Source organism: Macadamia integrifolia, chromosome 8 (genome assembly GCF_013358625.1).
Source record: "Macadamia integrifolia cultivar HAES 741 chromosome 8, SCU_Mint_v3, whole genome shotgun sequence".
In the NCBI taxonomy this organism is placed as follows: Eukaryota; Viridiplantae; Streptophyta; class Magnoliopsida; order Proteales; family Proteaceae; genus Macadamia; species Macadamia integrifolia.
Genome location: NC_056564.1, coordinates 31,549,615 through 31,571,447, shown reverse-complemented (window position 1 = coordinate 31,571,447; position 21,833 = coordinate 31,549,615). Strand labels below are relative to the sequence as shown.

General features: G+C 38.2%; 1 protein-coding gene and 1 pseudogene across 6 annotated transcripts in view; both read left to right on the top strand.

Annotated features, from left to right (window-relative positions):
* The window catches only part of LOC122085759 (8-amino-7-oxononanoate synthase), a 33,667-nt gene extending 19,191 nt beyond the window's left edge, over positions 1-14,476 (top strand). Inside the window, exons 1-10 of one of the 6 annotated variants that reach the window (XM_042654332.1) lie at positions 3,889-4,549; positions 4,623-4,750; positions 4,850-4,957; positions 7,506-7,744; positions 7,849-7,890; positions 11,077-11,164; positions 11,757-11,890; positions 12,223-12,311; positions 13,756-13,975; positions 14,108-14,476. In XM_042654332.1, coding sequence (XP_042510266.1) covers positions 4,498-4,549; positions 4,623-4,750; positions 4,850-4,957; positions 7,506-7,744; positions 7,849-7,890; positions 11,077-11,164; positions 11,757-11,890; positions 12,223-12,311; positions 13,756-13,975; positions 14,108-14,234 — 1,227 coding nt within the window. In that variant the 5' untranslated portion in view covers positions 3,889-4,497 and the 3' untranslated portion in view covers positions 14,235-14,476. Of the gene's footprint in view, positions 1-3,888; positions 4,550-4,622; positions 4,751-4,849; positions 4,958-7,505; positions 7,745-7,848; positions 7,891-11,076; positions 11,165-11,756; positions 11,891-12,222; positions 12,312-13,755; positions 13,976-14,107 lie in introns of those variants that run through there. The other 5 variants (XM_042654333.1, XM_042654334.1, XM_042654331.1 and 2 more) reach the window with 5 other exon arrangements.
* A 1,747-nt stretch (positions 14,477-16,223) lies between these two features.
* Positions 16,224-19,478, top strand: LOC122087483 (annotated as a pseudogene).
* Positions 19,479-21,833: the final 2,355 nt, after the last annotated feature.

Sequence of the window (21,833 nt, the reverse complement as noted above, 5' to 3'; positions counted from 1 at the left end):
CTTGATAATGAATTTGATAATAATAATAATAATAATAATAATAAATAAATAAATAAACAATAGCATGGATGATGGATGAGACAAAAAAAAAAAAAAAAAAAAAAAAAAAAAAAAAAAAGGAAGAGAGAGACAGAATAAGAGTGGCGGCGTTGAAGAGAGAGAGAGAGAGAGAGAGAGATTGATGGTTTTGGTGTGATCACCCATCAAACTTCACCCAAAAAAATAAAAAAATCCAGCGTTCTGTATAAGAAGATGGTCCGGGCTCATGTGTCATGTGCTCAAATAAAACTCTCTCTCTCTCTCTCCAAGTGGAGTCTCTGCTGTGTGTCTCTGTGGGTGTAAAATGAGGATGGATAATTCGTGGGATTACTGGGTGGAGAAGGCCCTTTCGAGACTTGAATCACTAAAGCTGGTTCCATCTCTCAGACCCATTTTGCTTTCCGCCATGTTTGATCAATCAAAACCATTAGGGAACGAAGTGAAGAATTTTGTAGATTCTGAAGAGTTTCAAACTTATGATGGATTGTGTTCATGGGATCGAGCTTCCGTGGAGGTTGAGATTGCAGAAGCCACATTTCAGAAGTGGGTACATCAAGTTCCTAGTTCTGGTGAGCTTATATACATCTTTTATTTCATATCATGCATGTTTGCTTTTTTGGTGACTATGGTTATTGAGTGTGGATCTACTGTATCTCTATGTATATTCATACATTTACTTGGACGTACATGTGAGGATCCAACACCTGTCATACTTCTTGTCATTAAAAGAGTAAAAAAATGTATATAGAAAAACAAAAAGAATAAATGTTGAATCCTCAAATGTACGCCTAGGCGAACATACCTCATTGTTGCCGCCTCCACCTCCCCCCACCCCAACTCGTTACCCCATGTTTCAATAATTGGCTGGGGTGGGGTTGCATAGGAGGGGAGATTAAGATCGGTACGTAGAGGGGGGGATGTTAATGGTGGAGAAGGTTTGTGGTGGTTGTGGTGGTGGGGTAGGGATCAACTTTGATTCAGATCGGATTAGAATTGATTGGAATTGATCCCAAAGACTTTCGAATTGGCCTTTTGATGATATGAAAACCCATTGATTCAGGGGAAGCTTGATGTGAATATTCTAACTCAAAACGAAAGAAATCAGGACCGATCCCGATCGAATACTCTTATTATGATCTCCCTGGTCTCTCTCTAGTTTTTCTTTTGGAGGATGGGAGAGTGATGGTGTTAAGAAAGAATGGAAGTATGTGTCCTTAACTTGTATCTCATCTATTTGACTATACTTTCCTTGTATCAAGCTGGAAGTGGGAACAAAAGCAAATATTTGTGCTTTTATAATGGTTTAAAAGCGAGTTCGGATCAACACATGGAATCCACCCAATGAAAAGACCAACCTCAGCAAAAGAGTGGGGCATTCAAATGAAGAATTGTTTGGTTCTCAGGATCCTTCTGATGATCACATCCAACAACATGAATTTTATCAATAGTTTCCTTCAAAATTTTGAAGGAAAGAATTGAAGATCATCTCCATTTCATCATCCATTGCACACAAAAGTTTAAACCGATATTTGCATTTGGTGATTTTCCCATCTCAAGGTAGGGTGTCAATTCGTGGCCCGACCCGACTAAATCGATTGGGACCGACCATTTATAGATCGGCCCGGCCCGAATAGTTTATTAAACATGTCGGGTTTGAGCCCGACCCGTTTACAAATGGTCGGTCTAGGTTTTGCTACTTGGAGCGTCAGGCGCCCGACCGAGACCGATCAAATAACACCCGATCGAGATCGGCCTATTGTGCACTGGTCTGACATGACCCTTTAATGATTGTAGAATACCTATTTTACCCCCCAAATTAAAGAGTAAAAGCTAAAAAGTTAAGACATGTTCACATTTTTTAATAATGGTTATATTTGGTATCATTTATTGATTTGTTGTCATTTTTTTGGACTTGCATTAGTGGATTGGGACATAAGAGCACATTTTAAAAAGGGTCCGTTTAAAAACCGGTTAAAGCCCATTTAATATTAAACATGTCCTAGCCCGGTTAAGGCCCGACTAAAGTCCGAATAAGGTAGCCCGATTATAGCCCGAGGCCGATCGATCGACCGAATATAAAGCGTACCATGCCTTCAATAACTAAGCTCGATTAGTTAAATGGATGGACATGGTGCAGCGTTTGAAAGTCTTTCAAGCCCGATTAAGCCCGATTGAAACTGGACCGGCCTGACCGATTGACACCCCTATCTCAAGGTCATGAGAGATGTTTTTCTTCAACTCTTTCTCTAGTGTTGCCAAGGACCAATGATGTTTCCTTTTCACAACAGCCAATTGTAGACCTGATCAATTTCTTGAAGAGTTCTAGGTCTCCATCTATGCGTTGTAGGAGATCCTTCTCTTAGAAGGAGGAGCCCCATTGCATGATCCCCTAAAACCAACTGCTCCATTGTGATTTTGAGATCAACTTCTCTTATCTCCTTAGAGCCACTCACATGGGGTGTTTAGTACTCTTCACTACTTTTGATGAAATTGAATAGTTTTAATTTAACCTTGATGCAACCGACTCCAAGCGATTTTAGGGTCAATATGAATCAAAGGAACTAGTCAGGCCTGGATACCTGTTGAAAATATTTTAAGGCATGTCATTAATACATAAGTTGTGTCATTAATGTATAAATAGTCTCTAGTAGTTTACCTGGGAAATGCAACGAAACAACAACCGTTTTTTGGGGAATTTATGGAAAACATCCTAATAATCCTATCTAATTTTTTCCATCAAAACAAATAGGCATTTAAGATTTTTTTTTTGGGGAATACCTTGAGTGGTTTTGATGAGAGGAGAATTTAACGGGTGGAGAGGTGTGCTATTTTTTCATAAGCATGGAAAATTGGAAAGTGGGAATTTGAGAAAGTGAGATATTTAAAAATTTCACATCCATTCTCTTTAAATTTTCTTTCTAATCAATCATAGCATAAGTTACAGTAGCGGTTCTTAAAGTATCTTTCCCTTGATATGGCTTGTAAGAATGGCAGCATTTGCAGTCCTATCTATCTAGCATCCGGGCGAAAAATTACCCATTATTTTAGAAAAACCAACCCCATAATAGGTTTTCTTGTGAAAATGGAGCTAGAAGTGATTTATCGGTTGTCAATCCTTAGTTTCCTCGATCAGTGAAAGAGGAGCAAAGGGTGGACGCTGATGGTAGATCTAGATTTTGTTTTAGTATGGAGTAGTGAATCTCTTCCCCTGTTGATGGCAATGCCGAAGGTAGAGGTGTGATCTTGATTTGTTTTTCTCTTTTGTATTTTTCTCTGATGTCGTTTTAGACTCAACTTGTACATTTTTTTTATTTTTTTATATTCTTTTAATATATATGACTCTTTAGCAAAATAAGGGGTACGATCCCAGGCCCCACCTGATCCAACCAACCTTAACCCCAACCCCAACCTCAACCTCAACCTAAGATTGGATCGGTTGTTCCATCATATAAGGGTCCATTTGATAACGTTTTAAGAACGCATTTCTACCGTTTCTGTGTCTAAAAATGATAAAAACGGAACAAAATACGTTTGATAAAACTGTTTCGTTTCACTTGTTTTCAGAAATAGAAATTGCAATTTCTACCTATTTATGATTCAAGAAACGACCCAGGCACTATTTCTCGAAATGACTTGTGGTCATTCTTTCACTGATTTATCAAATATCTTCAATTTCATTTCTGTTTTTAAAAATAAAAATTTATGTTATGCCGAAACGTTATCAAACGATCGTAAAACATCATCTAATATCTTTCTCATTTTCTGAGTAGAATATTTAAAAAGAAAAGAAAAAAAAAATATATATGATGTTGACTGGGACGCGTACGATCACATGATCGTACGAGCAGCTGTTCCTTTCTCCCTCCTCGCTGCAATTACCCCCACCTGCGCACAAGCCAGCTTGCACTCTCAGGCCCCGCCGGCGACCTGCCCCTAATCCGACCAGTACCCATCTGCATCTCCCCCAAGGGCCCCAACCCCGCTACTATCGCCCCATACCCAAGGAAGACGAAGAGGTGAAGAAAGAAAAGGATTGCAGAGACAAGAAAAGTTGTTCAACAGAAGCAATAACCAGATTACAAGGGAAATTTTAATAAATTGATCCTTGCGTAGCATTTCTGCGAAGAGACTTACTTGCATTGAACAAGATGACGAACTGTTCGAAGATTTTAGCCATGGATCCAATGACCACTTTAAGTATGAAAGCTAATAAACGGATGTTCCCGAAGAGGTAGTGATTCTCGTTCACCTCCATCACCGAAACCTCTTTCCTTCCAAGAATTCTCCGTCGAGAAGTTGCTCTCAAACCTGTAACCACCACCGGCAAAGACATGGCCCCCAGAGAGGAGTTCCGGATACCTATCCCCTGTCTCTCTCTTCTCTGTTGTTTGCCCCTCACTCTCAGTCTCTCTCTCTCCCCTGCTTTTCTCCCTAACCAAACAAAGTTTAAGAAATAGGATGCATCACAACACTCTCTTGGCTTCACTGGGTTTTCTTTCGTTTTCTCTGGGTGGGTTGGTAGTAGCTTCACTGGGATGTCCCAACTTGTTGCATATTGATTTGTGATTTGTTTTTTCTTCCAGGAGATGAAGTTATCAGTAGAGATGACAATGTGGCCTCCCCTCAGCGATCCAAGAAGTTACTTCTCGTCTCTGGAAATGATTGCTTGGGCTTGAGTTCTCATCCGACTGTTCGGAAGGCTGCTGCAAAGGTGATAGTAGATCATTGCGAATTTTTATTTTCTGTCTGTTCCATGATGAGTTTCCTGTACTCCTTTTGCTCAAACCTTTTGAACCCTCATTGAATTCAGGCAGCCCGAGAACATGGAATGGGCCCAAGAGGCTCTGCTTTGGCAGGCGGGTACACCAATTATCATAGGCTACTGGAGTCATGCTTGGCAGATTTGAAGAAGAAAGAGGTATTGTATCCCTTGTTACATAAAATTGGCTTCTTTTGCATTCTAGTTGAACTGAATTTTCCATGCAAAATATCATTCTAAGATTTACTCATAGTTAGTTCTTTTTTTTGGTGGTGAGCCGTTTAGTTAGTTCACTGGATGGAAAAATTCAACCTCATAAGGAACACCTGTGACACTTTTCCTTTTTCAAATTTCCGCTTCTCAATTCTTCATTGGGTTTATTTTTGTGGAGGTTAAAATTGTTATAATTGTTGGCCTACTAGACTTTGTGCATGGATTCTTCTAAAGGGCATAATACTAATATTGACTTTGTTGAATTTTGAATATTTGATACTTTCTTCAACCTGGTTTGACATTTCTAAATTTTCTTTAGTTCCACCTCTCAATTGTCAATGGTAGTTTAGCTTCAAAATCTTCCCTTATACACATTCTTATCAGGAAATATATGATTAAATTTTTTTTTTTTTATCACATTTTATGGCCATTACATGTATTATCATGTTGATATATTTAATCATTTCATCCCTCAAAAGAAAAAAAAAAAAATTCCTTAATAATATAGTGTTATTCCAACTAAATGGGGTCGGACTATGCTGAATCTCCAAATTTCATATCTAATTTATGTTGAAACAGCTGATATATGAACATCCTTATGCTGCATCATATCTGAAATTTCTACAATGACCAAGTTTCTCTTAGCTTTGGTAATATGCATCATGTAGAGGTAATTTATGCCCTAGTGAGGAGCATGGCCACTAAAAATGCAAACTATGAGTTTTTAACCCTTTTTTGAAAAAAAAATTCTCCTTGCTCATTGAAAGGTGATTACCTTAAAAGTTATTGACTAGGGCCTCCCTCCTTTGTCTTGGCATTCAGTCTCTTTGTCAAAAGATATAAATATTATCTCTAACAATTCTTAGTTAACATTGTTGGTGTAGCAAAAGGGTTTCCACACAAATTTAATAGGATTATCAGAACAGGATTCCAATATTTTTTTCTTTCATAATAAATATGAATTGAAGGTAAAATGAAATAAACAGAAAAAATCTTGTTCAAATTACACCAAACTTAGGGCAATTGCTATTTAGAGGTTAATGGATGGGGTATCTAGAGTAAGTGTGGAACTGAAACAGATACTGCCCGTTAAAACCGAACTAAACTGATCCGAACTGAAAAATAATCAGTATGGTTTCAGTATCAACAAAATGAATATTATTCAGTACGGTACTGTTTCATTATCTAAGACAAGACCGTTTGTTATGAACCTAACCGTTTCGAATTATCTATTCCTGAACCTAATCGAGTATTCACATGTATAGTAATTATATATTATACATCTAAGTATATATTATATATGACATATGGTTTATGAAACTATATAAAAATTGTATTGAAGCCGAACTGAATAAGGAACTGTTTATGAAATCGAATAAAAATAGTACCAAAACCAAACTGACTCGGTACGGTTTCGGTATTGAAAATGCATTCGAGTTTTTGGTACGGTAAGGTTTTGGTTTCTCCTTTCTGTCTTCTGCACCAGACCAATTGACATCCTTGGTCTGGAGGAAGAATGAAATTGTAACGGTTTTTCAGATCTAAAACAACCAACAATACAGCACCTCAACGTTATCCCAACTCGGCTACGAAGACAAAATAATAATAAAACTAGTTAAAATGAAAGGAACAACCAACAATAGTGGCATATACAAGGATTGAAGAAGAGAGAACAATAGAACCAAGAGAGAAGAAGAAAGAATAATTGGTAGCAAAGGAGAGTTACCAATTGGAGAGAATGGTGCTAACCTTCAATCGGTAGTAGTATGTGTTTATTTCCTTTGTTTCCCTTCCTAAGAATGTCACTGAGGCCATGTCTGACCCAAAGTAGAAGTAAGCCATGTTTGAGGAAACGATGGCACTTGAGAAGAATTGTGCTTGGAAACTGGTTGATCTTCCCAAGGGGAGAATTCTAGTTGTTTACAGGTGGGTCTACACAATCAAGTACCGATCAGATGGTGCTACTGAGAGGTACAAGGCAACTTTGGTGGCCAAAAAATATAATTAGGCGTATGGGATTGACCATCAGGAGACATTTGCTCTGGTGGCTAAGTATTATTTGATAAGAGTTCTCTTATCATTGGAGGCTGATAGAGATTAACCATTGTATCAGTTAGATGTGAAGAATGCTTTCCCCCATGGTCACTTAGAAGTGGAAGTATACATGCAAACTTCTCTTGGCTTCAAGCTCTTCTTTAGTTGAACGGAAAGTGTCTCCTCAAAAAGCACTATATGGTCTCAATTCTTCAAAAGCTTGGTTTTAGAGGTCTTCATTGTTAGGACATAGGCTTGCAATGATTAAATGGCTTAGTTGATTTCTACATTAAATGTTTTAATGGGTCCTTGGCAATATTTTAGATTCAGGGTGAAACATGACTCTGAGGGATTTAAATGGTTGGGAAATCCTGTAAACTGTTAATCAGGATCTCCCTTGGGCATTTTTGGGACTTTCTACCAAAAAACTAATGATTTTTGTGTTATTGTAATGCTCCAGGATTGCCTTCTCTGCCCTACAGGCTATTCAGCCAACATGGCTGTAATGGGTACAATTGGGAATGTTGGTTCTTTCCTAGCTTCTGGCAGGAAACTGTTGAAGGATGAAAGGGTAGCCATCTTTTCAGATGATCTGAACCATGCATCTATTATTGATGGTATTCGTCTTGCTGAGCGGAAAGGAGGAGTAGAGGTCTTTGTGTATAGACATTGTGACATGTCCCATCTTGACGCTCTCTTGTAAGGTTTGTTTTTTTTTTTTTTTTTAATCTTATTTGCATTTCCTCTTTAATTTAACTTCATCCAGTTTTTCAACACCTAATCATATATTTGTTATTTGGCAGATCAAGTTCCTTGATGAAGAAAAAAGTTGTTGTGAGTGATAGGTAAGTCAAGAATGTTATGGCACTTTCTTGCCATGCCAATTTTACTTAATGAATACTTAATTTGTGTCATGTGAATGAGAGTCGGCTATGGATCCAACCTCTGCCATAAATATGTATCAATTTTAGTGCATTTTAGGGTTCAGTTTGTTTATCCTATGACAGCCCTTCCATTAAAAATTATGGCTGACAGGCTAAGAGATTTCCTTGGCTGAAATTTGTCACAATGCAAAAATGTGGTGAATAGTAGAAAGTGAATAAATAATAAAAGGAGAAGATGAAAGCAATTGATTCCTGTATGGCCCAAATATCTTCCAGGTGGCAGCTTGGATGGGTTCCAAATTGTTTGGACACTTAGGCACCGTTTGATAATGTTTCTGCTGTTTCTGTGTCTAGAAACAGCAGAAACGGCTTTACACGTTTTCAGAAATAAAAACGGATTTTTTGGTGTTTGATAAACTTCTTTCTCGAAATGTTTTTTGCAGACATAATGCCACTAAAAAACCCAATAGTATCATCGGATGCCCAAAAGGGAGAGGGTTCGGTTTCCTCTTTTTAGGTTTAAATAGTTGAGAGATTTATCGGGCACAACAACCTTTTTTTTCTTCTCTCAAATTCGTTTCTAGAAACGATGAAACAAGTCCTTGTTTCATCAAAGTTGTTTCTATAATTGTAAATAGGCATAAATTTTGATTTATGTTTCTAGAAACGGGTGAAACGGAACAACTTTATCAAACGCTTTTTAGGCTGTTTCTCTGTTTCTGGGAACAAGAAAATGCAGAAATGGCAGAAACGGAATGTTGTCAAACGGTGCCTTAGATTTCAATATCTCCTGCTCTCTTGTCAAATTCCAGCCGAGAAATGGTTGTCCCTGTGACAAAATAAAGGTTACAAAATTTTGAACTACCAAGAGGGTGCATGCTGATACGTGGGAGGGTATGGATGGGATCCTAATCACCAAACCATTAATGACCAGGAAACCAAAGATAACCACAATTGCAGGGCAGGATAATAAACTAGAAATATGAGAATTTCTGCAACTCACCGCAGGTCAGTCAGACTAAGGTAGAATTCTGGTCAAGTGTACCTTATTGGGTGGATAACACAACCTCAAATCAAAATCTTTTTTGATTATATGTGAAGTTATAGGACTGTTACAGAATTAGCAAGGAATTAGTATAGTTTGTAAAAAGCAGAATTAGAAAGTTAACAGAATATAAACAGTGGGTATTAAGTTCGACATTAACAGTACTTGAATAACCAGCTGAAATCCTGCAAACCAGAATAGGAAGTAAGAAAATAGAAATTCCTAAATTGGGAAATGGGAACAATGACTGGAAAATAGCAACTAAGCACCTCTAACCCTGGAGCCCTGTAGCACCTTGCACAGGCCAATGGAATAGAAGTATGCGATTCAAATAACAGAACAGAAGGGTCCGATGCATTTTGGTAGAAACAAGATGAAAAAGAGGAAATGAAAGAAAAGAAAAGAAGGAGAAGAAGAGAAGAAGAAGTATATGTTAGTCTCCCACCAACTTGAAGAAGGTCTCCCACCTATCTTCTCGATGGTATCTCACCTAGGACTGTCTTATCACATTCCACACACATGCACTAAGCACTGATTCAATGGCTGTCAAAATCATGGGCTGTTGTTGTTGTTGTTGCTGCTGAAAAATAGAAACTCCTATTAATCTAGCGATTGGCTCAATAGCAGTACAAGAAAATAGTAATTTCTGAAATAGAAACTAAAGATATGAAATCCCTAAAGAATATTGGTAGCATCTCTCATCCATGCCAGCTGTCACATGAGCCCACAAAAGATCTTCATGAGTGGTTCCATGTGAACGGTTCTGTGTGAACAGTAATCTTCCCAAATTCTGTTTTGGTCCTTTTCTTCTTCATGCTTCGATCTACATCTGTTACTTGATTGAATTAGACTTTGAAATTTACCATGTGGCTGATCCAGACCATGTGCTCTCTACCAATGGTTGGAATTGCCACATCCTTCCATGTAGCACAATGAGATGGGCCACTGAGGAACCATTTCAAAAAGTGGGCTGCTTAAAAGTCATTTTGCCAACAAGTTCATTTGAAGTGATCTGAAAGAGGGGGGGGGGGGGATGGGGAAGAATTTTATTAGGATTTTCATGTATGACAGGTTCAGTTCAAGTCAGGTTGTGATGTTGACATGGGTTAAGGCCAGAAGTTTGGCCCTTGCCAGAGTGAATTTGTGGAAACATCTATTGTGATTGTGTTGTGTTAAATAAATGCAATCTAATGAATTATGATTTAACAGATGCAATATCTTTTGGAGCCTTGCTACAGTGAATTTGCAGATACATATATGTGGGTTGTCCTCCTGTATTGAAAGAAATTAAGTCTGTAGCTATTCTTTTGAGTCCTTCCCAAGATCAGCCATGAGTCTGATTTAGGGAAAATAATATGTACATAGGAGTATTTTTAGGAGTATTTTTCCTCTGCAGTGTTTTTGCTTTTAGGGTTCGAGTTCGGTTGTCCAACGCCCTTGGTGCTCCCTCTGTTGCTGTCTCTCTTCTTCTTCTTCTATGCTTAAAAATCTTTAACTACAACAAAGCTGAAGAACAAGAAAAAGTGAGGGGGCAAAAGAAGAGGGAAGGAATCTCCTAAAGGATGGACACGTTGTTTCAACAGATTACAGATGACTTTATTGCAGGTTGCAATTATTTTAAAAAGTTTTATGGCTTTAAGAAACATTAGGTGAAGTAGACAAACAACACTGTCTGTAAAAGAACTTTGGAAAGTTAGATAATAGGTGGAGGCTTAAAACAGGCTGTTGTATCACTGAATGTGCCTTACATCATGTAAAAGCTGATATGTTCGCATTAAAAGAGCTCCATGAATTAAGTTCAATTATATTACTGTAGCTCCAGAATGTTTCAGTTTATGCTCCTACCAATTATTTTGATATACCAAGAGAGATTTATGGTCAAATGAGGCTAGTTCAAAATATTTACTCATGGGTGGGTCACTTGATTTGAGAGAAGTTCGATATAGTTATAGTAGTATTTAGCAGAGGATAAGTTCAAAATGGCTTACAGCTGAATAAAACATCAATTACGCATTTTGAAGTTAGAACTAGGAGATTATTGATCTCATCTTTATACCTAACAGTAATTCCATGCATTGACTATTGCTGCTATTCTCTTGCAGCTTGTTTAGTATGGATGGAGATTTTGCACCAATGGTCGAGCTTGTAGAGCTTCGTAAGAGGCATGGGTTTTTATTAGTTATCGATGATGTAAGTGCAATTTCTGTATCCATGTGGAAGATGTATTGGCAAATATATATATATATATATATAGGGGGGGTGTTGTTGTGGTGGGGGGTTTGCATTCAGATGAAGGTGGACAAGATCAAGAAGTTCTCCCAGCCATGTCATGAATGAAACATCTGACCGGAAAAAGAAAAAAAAATGAATGAAACATGCATCCAGTGGAGTTTATCATTAAATGGATGGCACCAAGGAGATTTCTTGGGCAAGAGGTTGACCTTTTGTGATGGTACTTATGATCCCTGGCATTCCTATGGACAGTTGAAACATGGTTCAAGACAAGTTTTCATTAATGAGGTTGTGACTAGCATCCTCAGAGCTTTTTGGTTTGGTGATATACTTCACTTTAGTTAATGCACCTGGTGTGTTTACTAAAATTTCCCCTTTGAGATGCTTTGGTCTGCCTAAAACTTGAGGTTCAAACTGGAGGGTGGGACGGAAGGTCCTCTCTCATATGGTATAGGTAGAGGGAGGAGGACTTCTTTACATCATCCCACTCTGGTATTGTATTTCTTAATGATTGAGTAGGAATTCTTACATTTGTCGAGGGTTGTTTCAGGCTCATGGATCATTAGTTTGTGGTGAAAATGGTGGGGGAGTGGCTGAGGAGTTTAACTGTCAAAATGATATTGATATATGCATAGGAACTCTTAGTAAGGCTGTGGGCTGCTCCGGTGGATTTGTGACTTGCAGGTAATCAGCTTTTATGTTTCTTTGTTTTCCCATCTTTTATTCGTTGAAATTTGGGCAAAGGAAAATGTTGGAAATTTGGGCTCGCAGCATTGCCTTCATGGAAGTTCAATTCAGTTTTATTTTGTATCAGTAATTTGTTCAATGAAATAACCTGACCTTGTGATCCTGTATCAGCATTGCCTTCAGGGATGTCCAGTCCGCTGAAGGCATGATGGTGTATGTACACATACACAGTAGTGCATAAAACCTCTTCCCTATTGGAGCTGATTTTAAACACCCTTATATTTTTCTGAGATCCTCACATCTTACTGGTGAATGCCCCATTGGAACAGCAAAAAGTGGAAACTTCTCCTACAATCAACGGGTCGTGCTTTCATATTTTCAACTGCTTTACCTGTTCCAGGTGTTGCTGCTGCACATGGTAGTGTGACCCTTTTACATTACATACCTGCTTGATTTTCTGCATTTTTATCTTATTTTGATAGCAGACTTTTTGCTGATTTTAGAAACTTGTATACTATCTCTCGGATGGATATCTATTGATGAGATGTCCCAGCAGCTCTGCAGGAAATCTCACTTGGCATTTCTATGGAGTCCCCCACCTTTTTTAGGGTGGGAGACCCTCTCTTGTACACCGTATCTATCTTTCTCTGCATCCTTCACACATGTTGATGTGTAGGTCTATCTGGATTGTGCGATCAATGTACTTCATCTAGGTGAACTGATAATGTAACGGCATAAAATTAATGTGCTAAGAGCTCAACATTTTCACTTTGTCCACCATCCAGAAGATGTGGTTTCTAGAAATGTCGAATGGTGCTCATCTACTGGATGATCTTCATTCACACAGATGAGCACCTTGTGAGTTGTGACATGACTCGAAAGTAATGTACTCAACTAAGCCATACCCCAATTAAATGGAAATGTAATGTATTAACTTGATTTTGTATACACTAGATTTGTCATGCAAATCAGTAGTACTCAAAGAAGTTCCATCATAGGAGCAAAACCAGAGCCAAAGCATGACTTAAGGTTCTATTTTTCAGACACACTATGGTTCAAAACTGAACCACACATCATTTCTGATTCACGCCATACTGTTGGGGTCAATTAAAGTCCTAATTTTATTATTTTAATCTAAGTTGAGATAGATTAGGACACTCCTTTCTCCAAATAGCCTACAGCTAAAAGGAGATTTAGTTTCAGTTTCCTATTTGTAAAAGGAATCCAATCATAGTTGGCTTTCCCGGTCTGTCCATGTTTTGTCTTAGATAAGGATTGATTCTGATTAGTTACTACCTTTTCTAAATCAATCATGTTACAGTTTCCAACAAGTCCAGTAATAGTGATAAAGGCCAAATAGCCTCCCATGATTTCTATGATGAATGCTTTTTTGCCTTTGTTCTGTGAGATTCAGAGTAATGTTGTGAGATGCTAAGGTACGATTCTAATCAAGTTCCACGTCATTCTACTTCTTTTCCATTCTTCTTCATCTTGTTCATCATCATTATTTAGTTTTTTTTCTGGTTTCTTTAGTTTTTTTCTGGTTTCTATTATGTTCTTATGCATACCCTACTTAATGGAATTTCAATATCTCCATTGTTTCCATCTGAGATTTCATATTAAACTCTAGATTTGGAAACCGGATAGTATTCTAAACACTCCTATGGTTTCACAATTTGATTTTTGTGCTGATTTCTGAAAGTCTTACTGTACTTCCAATTGGATTCTTAATTCTACTTGTTTTGAATGTCAAAATCTGTTTACGACTTCAGATTGTTTCTCTTTAAAATTCTGATATAGTGACACCTGATCATTAATCCGATAAAAATTCTTTTGATTATTAACAAATTATAACTTTTCAGCTGCTGTTATTGTGGCAAAAAAGGAGATGTGGCGTAGAAAGGCAATTAGGAGCCGTGTGCAAGATTTTCGCACTCTAACTGGACTTCCCATTACAAGTCATATCATTTCTATCATTGTTGGGAGTGAAGAGAAGGTCCATCACGCAAGCACGTCTTTGCTTAAATATGGTTTCCTTGTAACACCAATTACACCTCCCGCAGTGCCTTCAAACTTATGCAGGTACTATTTTTCATGGTTTCTCTTAAGTAATTATTATTTGTCGTGGACCTATATATTGCAAATATAGGTGACAGTTTCTTTTGGATTCTTTTCTCATCATATGATGTTCCTAAATAATCCTTGATGTTTTAGGCTACGGGTAACACTCAGTGCAGCACATACCACAGATGATTTGAAGCAGCTCATAGCAGCACTCTCCAACTGCATCAGCTTACCAGAAACTAATGCTGCAAAATTCGACGGACGTGCGAAACTCTAAAATGTGATGTTTTCTAGTAGAAGAGTGATTCTCTTCACAGGATTGTCTTCAATCGATTTTGATTGATTTGGATGAAATTTCCATTACATACTGTTTTTACTCTATATGTAATAATGCTACACTAATAATGTTTCTCTATGTTGTCTGGGTTTGCTCGGGTGAGCCTTTTATGTAATAATGCTACACTGTTGTTATTATCCATGACATACCAAGTGGTGGTAGGGTTGGTTGGTTTAGACTAATCACTTTATCCATTGTGTGTTTGTGTGTGTTCATATTAATGTGAGGAGGAACTGTTTCCCGTGGGGGAGTGTGGCTCCTGCACGAGGGCCAATGGGAACACAAGAGGAAGACACAAATTAATGTAAAGGGGAAGTGTTTCGTTTGGAAGAGTGTAGCTCTTGCATGAGGGCCAACGTGTGTACAAGAGGGAAGCATCAATATAGGCATATCTTCCACTTGGGGGGGAGTGGGATGCCTTCAGAAAAAAAAAAAAAAAAAAAAAAAAAACCACACTCCCCTATAGAAACCATTTTCCATAATGCGACTGCTATGTAGTCTTTGAAATCAAGAGACACATACGAGCCGAGCCAAGCCAACTAAGACCGAGACCAAGACCAAAATGATCTGATCCTGGGTTCCGACTTAACACCATTTTGATTGCTTTGGTTTTGAGCTCAACAATTCCAAACTCAATGTCAGGTTAGGTTTTGTGTGGGCTTTACTTGGTAGACCTTGGATTGAGCTTGGGCCACCCTCCAAACTGTCCAACCTGTTCGGTGCCCACCCTAACTCATAAATAGATAAATAAATGACTTAATTTGAACAAAAGAGTGCTTTCGGAAAATAGTAGAAAATGATAATTTTTTGTTTTTTTTTCTAAAGAGTGGTTTTCCGAACACTAGCTTAGCTTAATGGCGGTAATTTCATCTTGAAGAGTTGGCGCTCAAAGGAGAAGGTTGTGAGATCGAACCTTGTTATATTCGGGTGAATGAGTGTGTTGTGTGTAGGAGTAAATAGCATAAACTGCTGAGAACGTTGTGAACACAAAAATCCCTTGCTTACGTGTCAAGTTTGCATTTAACCATGGCCAGTACGTAGCAAAAGAAATACTTAAAAATGCAATAAAAAAAAAATGAAACTTGTTGAAAAGAAATGACAAAAAGAAACGCAAAAGCCAAAATGCTCATATATGGAGAAGGTATAATATTGAGTTTGGGTTTGAAATTTGATACAACCTAATCTAAACTATTCTCTAAAGTATAGACATCCAACAGCCCATGTTGCATTCATGCAAATTTTTATCCATTTTCTCAAACAAATTTGTCTTCTAAGATGTTCATTTTCCATTAGCAATCATGATTCTAAGGGCCCGTTTGATAACGTTTCAAGAAACAAGTTTCTGCCGTTTCTGTTTCCAGAAACAGTAGAAACGGTGCAAAAAGCGTTTGATAAAACTGTTTCGTTTCACTTATTTTTAGAAATAGAAATAGAAATTTTTACTTATTTATGGTTCAAGAAACGACCCAGGTTCGCCGTTTGTGGAAACGACTTGTGGCAATTTTTTCACTGGTTACCATCGACTTCTAAAAACATGACTTATCAAACACCTTCAATTCCGTTTCTGTTTCAAGAAATGGAAATTTATGTTTCTGTTGTTTCTTGAAACAGAAACGGCAGAAACGTTATCAAACGGGCCCTAAGTATATTTTTCTAGCAAAAAAATTGTAAACAGAGGGATAGTTTCTTCAGAAAATTACAAGATCAGACATTATTGGGTTTTTCTTTACCAACCTATCCACTTAATGTTTGATTTAAGGAAATTATACGAAGTTAGAATTTATTTTTACCAAACTACCCAATATGCTAGGGTAGTTTACATCCTCTCACTTTCTTTGATACTCTCTTATATTATACATATGGTGATTCAAGACCTCCCCTTCATACACATCATGATCTACTCTGATGGGTTTTTTTTTTCTTATACTCGTTCAGTAGGAATGTTAGAGCCTCGGTTGGAGGTAGTAAATAATGAGAGAGTGAGAGAGAGAGAGTCCAGAAAAGAATTGAAAAGAAGAGCGAAGAATTCATTAGTAAATATTCACATCTTCCTCATCATTCTTCATTACCTTGGTTCTAGACCCTCAGATATAAGGTACCGACGTACACATCCAATGATCCAAGGCGACAAGGGTTAATGGTTACAGTCATGTAAAGAGCAAACAAACCAAGCAGTACAGGAGATGCAAGCCTAGTAGTCTTTCTATTAGGAAATGTAACGAATCAATATTGCAAAGGAAAATGCTTGGTCTTCCTTCACCCACCAACCCATAAACCCAAAAAACGAACAAAAACTGACTCAAAGGAACTAACCTAACCTAACCAAACCTAACTTAACCCCGGTAATTCCAGAGTCCGCGCATAGAGAGAGGAGAGAAGAGAGAAGAGGACAAATCTCCAGTGCAGGTAACTTCGCCTCTTCTCCTTCTTCTCCTTCTTCTTCTTCTTCATCTCTTGTAACCTCTTTTTTCTTCTATTTTAACGTCTTTTTCTTCTTCCTCATCTATTGTAATCAGAGAGCAGGTATTGGGACCAATTTTAGGGGTTTTTTGGACCACCTATGACTGACTCTAGATTCCAGAGATAGAGATCGATAAGCTTCAACGTTTTGAGGAGAGATTTGTTTGTAACCCTCAAATATTTCCCTAAAAGGTCTTCATCATCGTATAGCTCATAGAGAGAGGTAACGTCTTCTTCTTCTCTTCTATTTCTTCTTCTCTTCTGAACAACTTCCCTTTCTTCTTCTTCTCTAATCGCAGAGCAGTTAATTCATCCTCAGTGCCCTGTGAAACCATAAAAGGAAGATTCAGAGAGAGAGAGAGAGAGAGAGAGAGAGAGACTTTTTGGCACGCAGAGCACGGTTCATTGATTTTTTTTTTGGCACGCAGAGCAGAGACACTCCTACTACCCAATTTGTCGGTTTCTTCACCTGAGAATGAGGTACATGTTCTCAGTTCACTCCTTCGCCCAAATCTCTTGATAGTGGTTTGATATTTGTTCGATCTTTATCTATTTTATGTGATTTAAGTGCTGTAATTGATTAATTTTTCAATGGCTGTATGGTCTTGTGAATTTCCCTAACTAGTTTATATGCATAGTTAAATTGTGCTTTTGCCCTGTTTGACCTTTAGATGAATAGCGCATCCAAACCAAACTACTTTCCATACTTGTGGGATTGACTTTTAGTTGAATTATACTGATCATATTGATTTCTTGAATCAGATGCAAAAAAAGGGGGAAAAATAATTAAACATAGCTTAAAAATCTATCTGATATCATGTAACTGAGTTCTTCCATGGATGATGAGCTCTTGCTCTCCAAGGAAACAGGAGATGATGATGATGAAATTAGCGAAGCTTCCCTGCTGAGAAGACCTACCTCTTCATCTGCGCATTGTATCAATTCAGATCAAGTTATCATTCCAATTGTTTCTCCATCTTCAACTCACAACACAACCAATCCACCATCTTTCTACAACCTCATAGCTAAGTTAAGCATAGATAGAAGACCAGCACATCGTTCACACAGTGCCCCCTGCTTATTCACAGACACAAGGGAGGTTCTTCAGCTTCTTCCATTAAGCCTAACCCCACTCTGCAATGAACCCCTTGGGTAGTTCGACAAGCCTTCATCGGTGTCTTCTTGTATATATTAGTTGGTGTTGTGATCTATGTAGTGAAAAGTGGAAGTTTTATTGGTCATAAGACCTTTAAACCTGTAGATGGATTGTATTTCTCTGTGGTGACTCTTTGCACAATTGGGTATGGTGATATAGTACCCGATACAGAATTTACGAAGTTTTTTACTTGTTTTTTCATCCTAGTTGGTTTTGGATTCATTGATATATTGCTAAATGGATTAGTAACATACGTGTTGGATCAGCAAGAGTCAGTAGTGTTGAGTGCAGTGGATGAGAATAGATTTGATGAAATGTTTCAAGCTTATGTGATTGACAGAGTTCAGGGAAGAATGAGGATAAGGATGAAGGTGGGATTGGCATTAGGTGTTGTTATTGTTTGTATTGCAGTGGGGATGGTAATGGTGCATTTACTAGAGGGATTGGATTGGATTGGATTGATAGTTTCTATTTATCGGTAGCTTTGGTGACGACGGTGGGTTATGGAGATTATGCATTCATGTGATTTGAAGGGTAGGTGTTTTGCTATCATTTGGCTCTTGGTAAGTACATTGGCTATTGCAAGGGCTTTCCTCTACTTAACTAAGTTAAAGGATTGACAAGAGAAATCGAAAGATCGCGAAATGGGTTCTTCAGAAGAAGATGACTCTAGGTGATCTAGTGGCTGCTGACCTTGATAATGATGGTTCTACTGCTACTCTAGGATTGACTCTAAGATATGTGATATGAATACTACTGCTACTGATCATCAACTATATATATATATATATATATATATGAATACTACTGCTACTCTAGATAGATAGAGGATCATTATTCATAATTAGGAACTGTGAGGAGGCCTTGATTCCATCCATGAATAATCTTCTTCATAAGGGTCATATCCTAATTGATTGAATTGAAGCATTCCTTCTTATATCTTCCAAATTCCAGTTGGTGGGGCGGGGGGGGGGGGAGTTCCAATAAAGATAGAATAATGGACTGTACTGAATCCTGCTACTGTGAAAGCTTTATACAAAGCCTCAGTAGGAATTGAACACATCCTTCCTGCACTTTGCCATGCTATTTTAATTTACTGTTATATTTGTGATTTGGGTGTTATTTATGTAATTATTGATTTTCATCCAAAAAAAAACGTTTCTGAAACGAGTTTAACCAAATGCCACAACTGTCGTTTTTCTGTTCTGAAACTGCCCCTAAAATAGATTCACCAAACACCCTTTTTTTGTTTAAAAACGTCGTTTCGAAATAGAAACTGAAATTTGAGTTTCTGACACGAAACGTCGTTTCTAGAACAGAAACGATACCAAACGGGCTCTTAGTTTTCCTTCACCCACCAACCCATAAACCCAAAAAAGAACAAAAACTGACTCAGAGGAACTAACCTAACCTAACCCTGGTTAGGGCAATCTGAGTAAGAGTTGGGTGCAGAAAGAGCCAGCCAAGTGCCCACGGATGAAGCGCAGTAGCTCCCTTGGTGGTGTTAAGGATGTGAATTTGTAACCGAAACCGAACCGATCCATTTACACCGAAACCGCAAAATCGCTTAGTAAATGGTGTGGTTATGGTTTCAAGTTTTAGGACGATTAGCTAAATGGGTCGGGTCGGTTTTAACCGCAGAATCCGTTGGTTTCAAACCGAATTGAAACCGTTTAAACCGAATCGTTTAAAATCGTTTAAATCGATCCGATTAATTCGTATAACAATTAAATAAAGAAGGGGCAGTAATCCGTATAACAATTAACAATTAAATTAAGTGTCCATCCTTCTTTGGTATGATTTATTACAATTCAGTTCAAGTTTAGACTTTAGATCATGAACTTGTAATCCATATATGTTACTATGTTATTATGTTATCATAGATGGGGTGTTTTGGCTGAACCACCTGTCATTTTAATATTTTATGCTGTAGAAGGCTGGATTTGGATGTTGAATGATATTAGTTCTAAATGTTTGAGAATGACCATCCAAAGAAATAGCACTAGATTATCAAATTAAGACATACCATCGTTAATATAGAATCTCTTATTTGTGGTTGCTAATTATTTTTTGATAAGCTTATGATCTTCAGTTTAGAGATGGTTGCAAGTTATAGCAAATTGATTGTGAACCGTTTTACAAACCGTATGAAATAAACTGAAATTGAAACCGTTTAAAACCGTGAAACCAACACCGTTTAGAAACCGTGGAAACCGAAACCGTTTACTAAACGGTCATGGTTTCAGAAAGTGGAACCGTTTAGTAAATGGTGCGGTTATAGTTTTAGTCAAATAAATGTGAACCGAACCGATCCGCACCGTTTAAACCGAAATTGAACCGATTAACACCCTTAGGTGGTGTTGCTGCTGCCCTTGTTCTTGCTGGTGATAGTAGTGTCGGATCAGATGATCGGCCCCGTTTGTCATCTTCGTGCTAGCACTGCTAACAACTGCCACATCATGATCAGATCCAATTACCTGCATGCCACAACAGGACAACAATGATATATATATATATATTTAATGTTCTTAGGACATTTTGGTCATTCCAATAATCTCAGTGAGAAGAGAAAGGAGATACAACGTACGTCATTGTGGTCGAGGTTGAGACGGGGACGGACAGAGGTAGGACTAATGTTGTCTCCCTGGCATGTCGATTCCAGTATGACGACGGAGGACGATACGGCCACTGTAAACCCTCTTTTCTCAGCTAAGGGTTTCACTGGGGACGGACTTGGCTGCTGCGGATGACTACTGTTAGTACTAACACCACTGATACTAGGACGAGGAATAGGAATAGGATTAGTAATATGAAGCATAGGAGGAGGAGCGACGTTGATGGGGAGCCTGGGTGCGGATGTGGCGGAAGAGGCAGAGGAAGGAGTGGGGACCGTATCCTCTGCAGCAACCTGGGAATGTGGGGCATGGGGTGGATGCAGGGGAGACGACAAGATGTTGCTGCCGCCGCTGCCCACCATGTTCGGCCAAAGAAATGTTCCCTGAGGCTTGCATATCCTGAACCCACTGCACAATCTGTCTCCTTTCTGCCTTTGCAGCATCTGCCGCCTTTCCTTCTTCTTTGTCCTCATCTCGTTTCTCCGCGTCAGCCGCTGCATCAATCCCTTTTGCTCCTTTTCGTTTTCCTTCTTCCTCTCCCGCCTCTACAACTACCACCGTTGATCTCTCTGTCTCTTTGTCCATCGAACATGAGGATAGTTTCCCAAGCTGCTCCTGCATATGCCATACACCATATGTCCATCGTTACTAGTTATAACTTACCATCCCAATTCCCATGTTTGTTCTAAAGCAAATGTGATAAATCTATAGCACCATCGGATTAGAACCATCCTTTGTTTTCGACTATTAACTGCATTTCTTTCAACGAATTGGAAAATTTGACGAGCTGCTGCTCTAGTTGGCTTTTCCTCTTCACCATGTTTTCGTATATTTCCTGCCAAAAACAGCAGAAGCAAAAAATCCCCTCCTGAAAAGTTAAAAATAAAAAAAGGTATGACAGGCAAAACCCCAATCCAGTTGCATTTTTGTCCTATTAATCAGGAAAGCACATAACATATTAATTAAGGGTCCCCATATTAATGCAGTCTGTCCAAATTTATTAATGCACAAGACAAATTTATGAAAACCAGATCATTTTCGAAGAACGTGTCACATTATTTAATTTATTTGAGCTGGTTTAACCCAAAAAAAAAAAAAAAAAAAGTAGCAACGCTTAAGAGTTTAAAAGTTATAAAAGCCACATTTAATTTCAATGGTTGGTTTAATAATGTTAAATCTCAACCATTGAATATAAAAAACATTTAACCTGCTACCGACTCTCCCACACGGTTTTCTTCTTTTTCACGGCCTCATTGCAGCGATCATCCAAGTTCAGCCGTGGCATTGGACTTGATTTAACTAAACTCT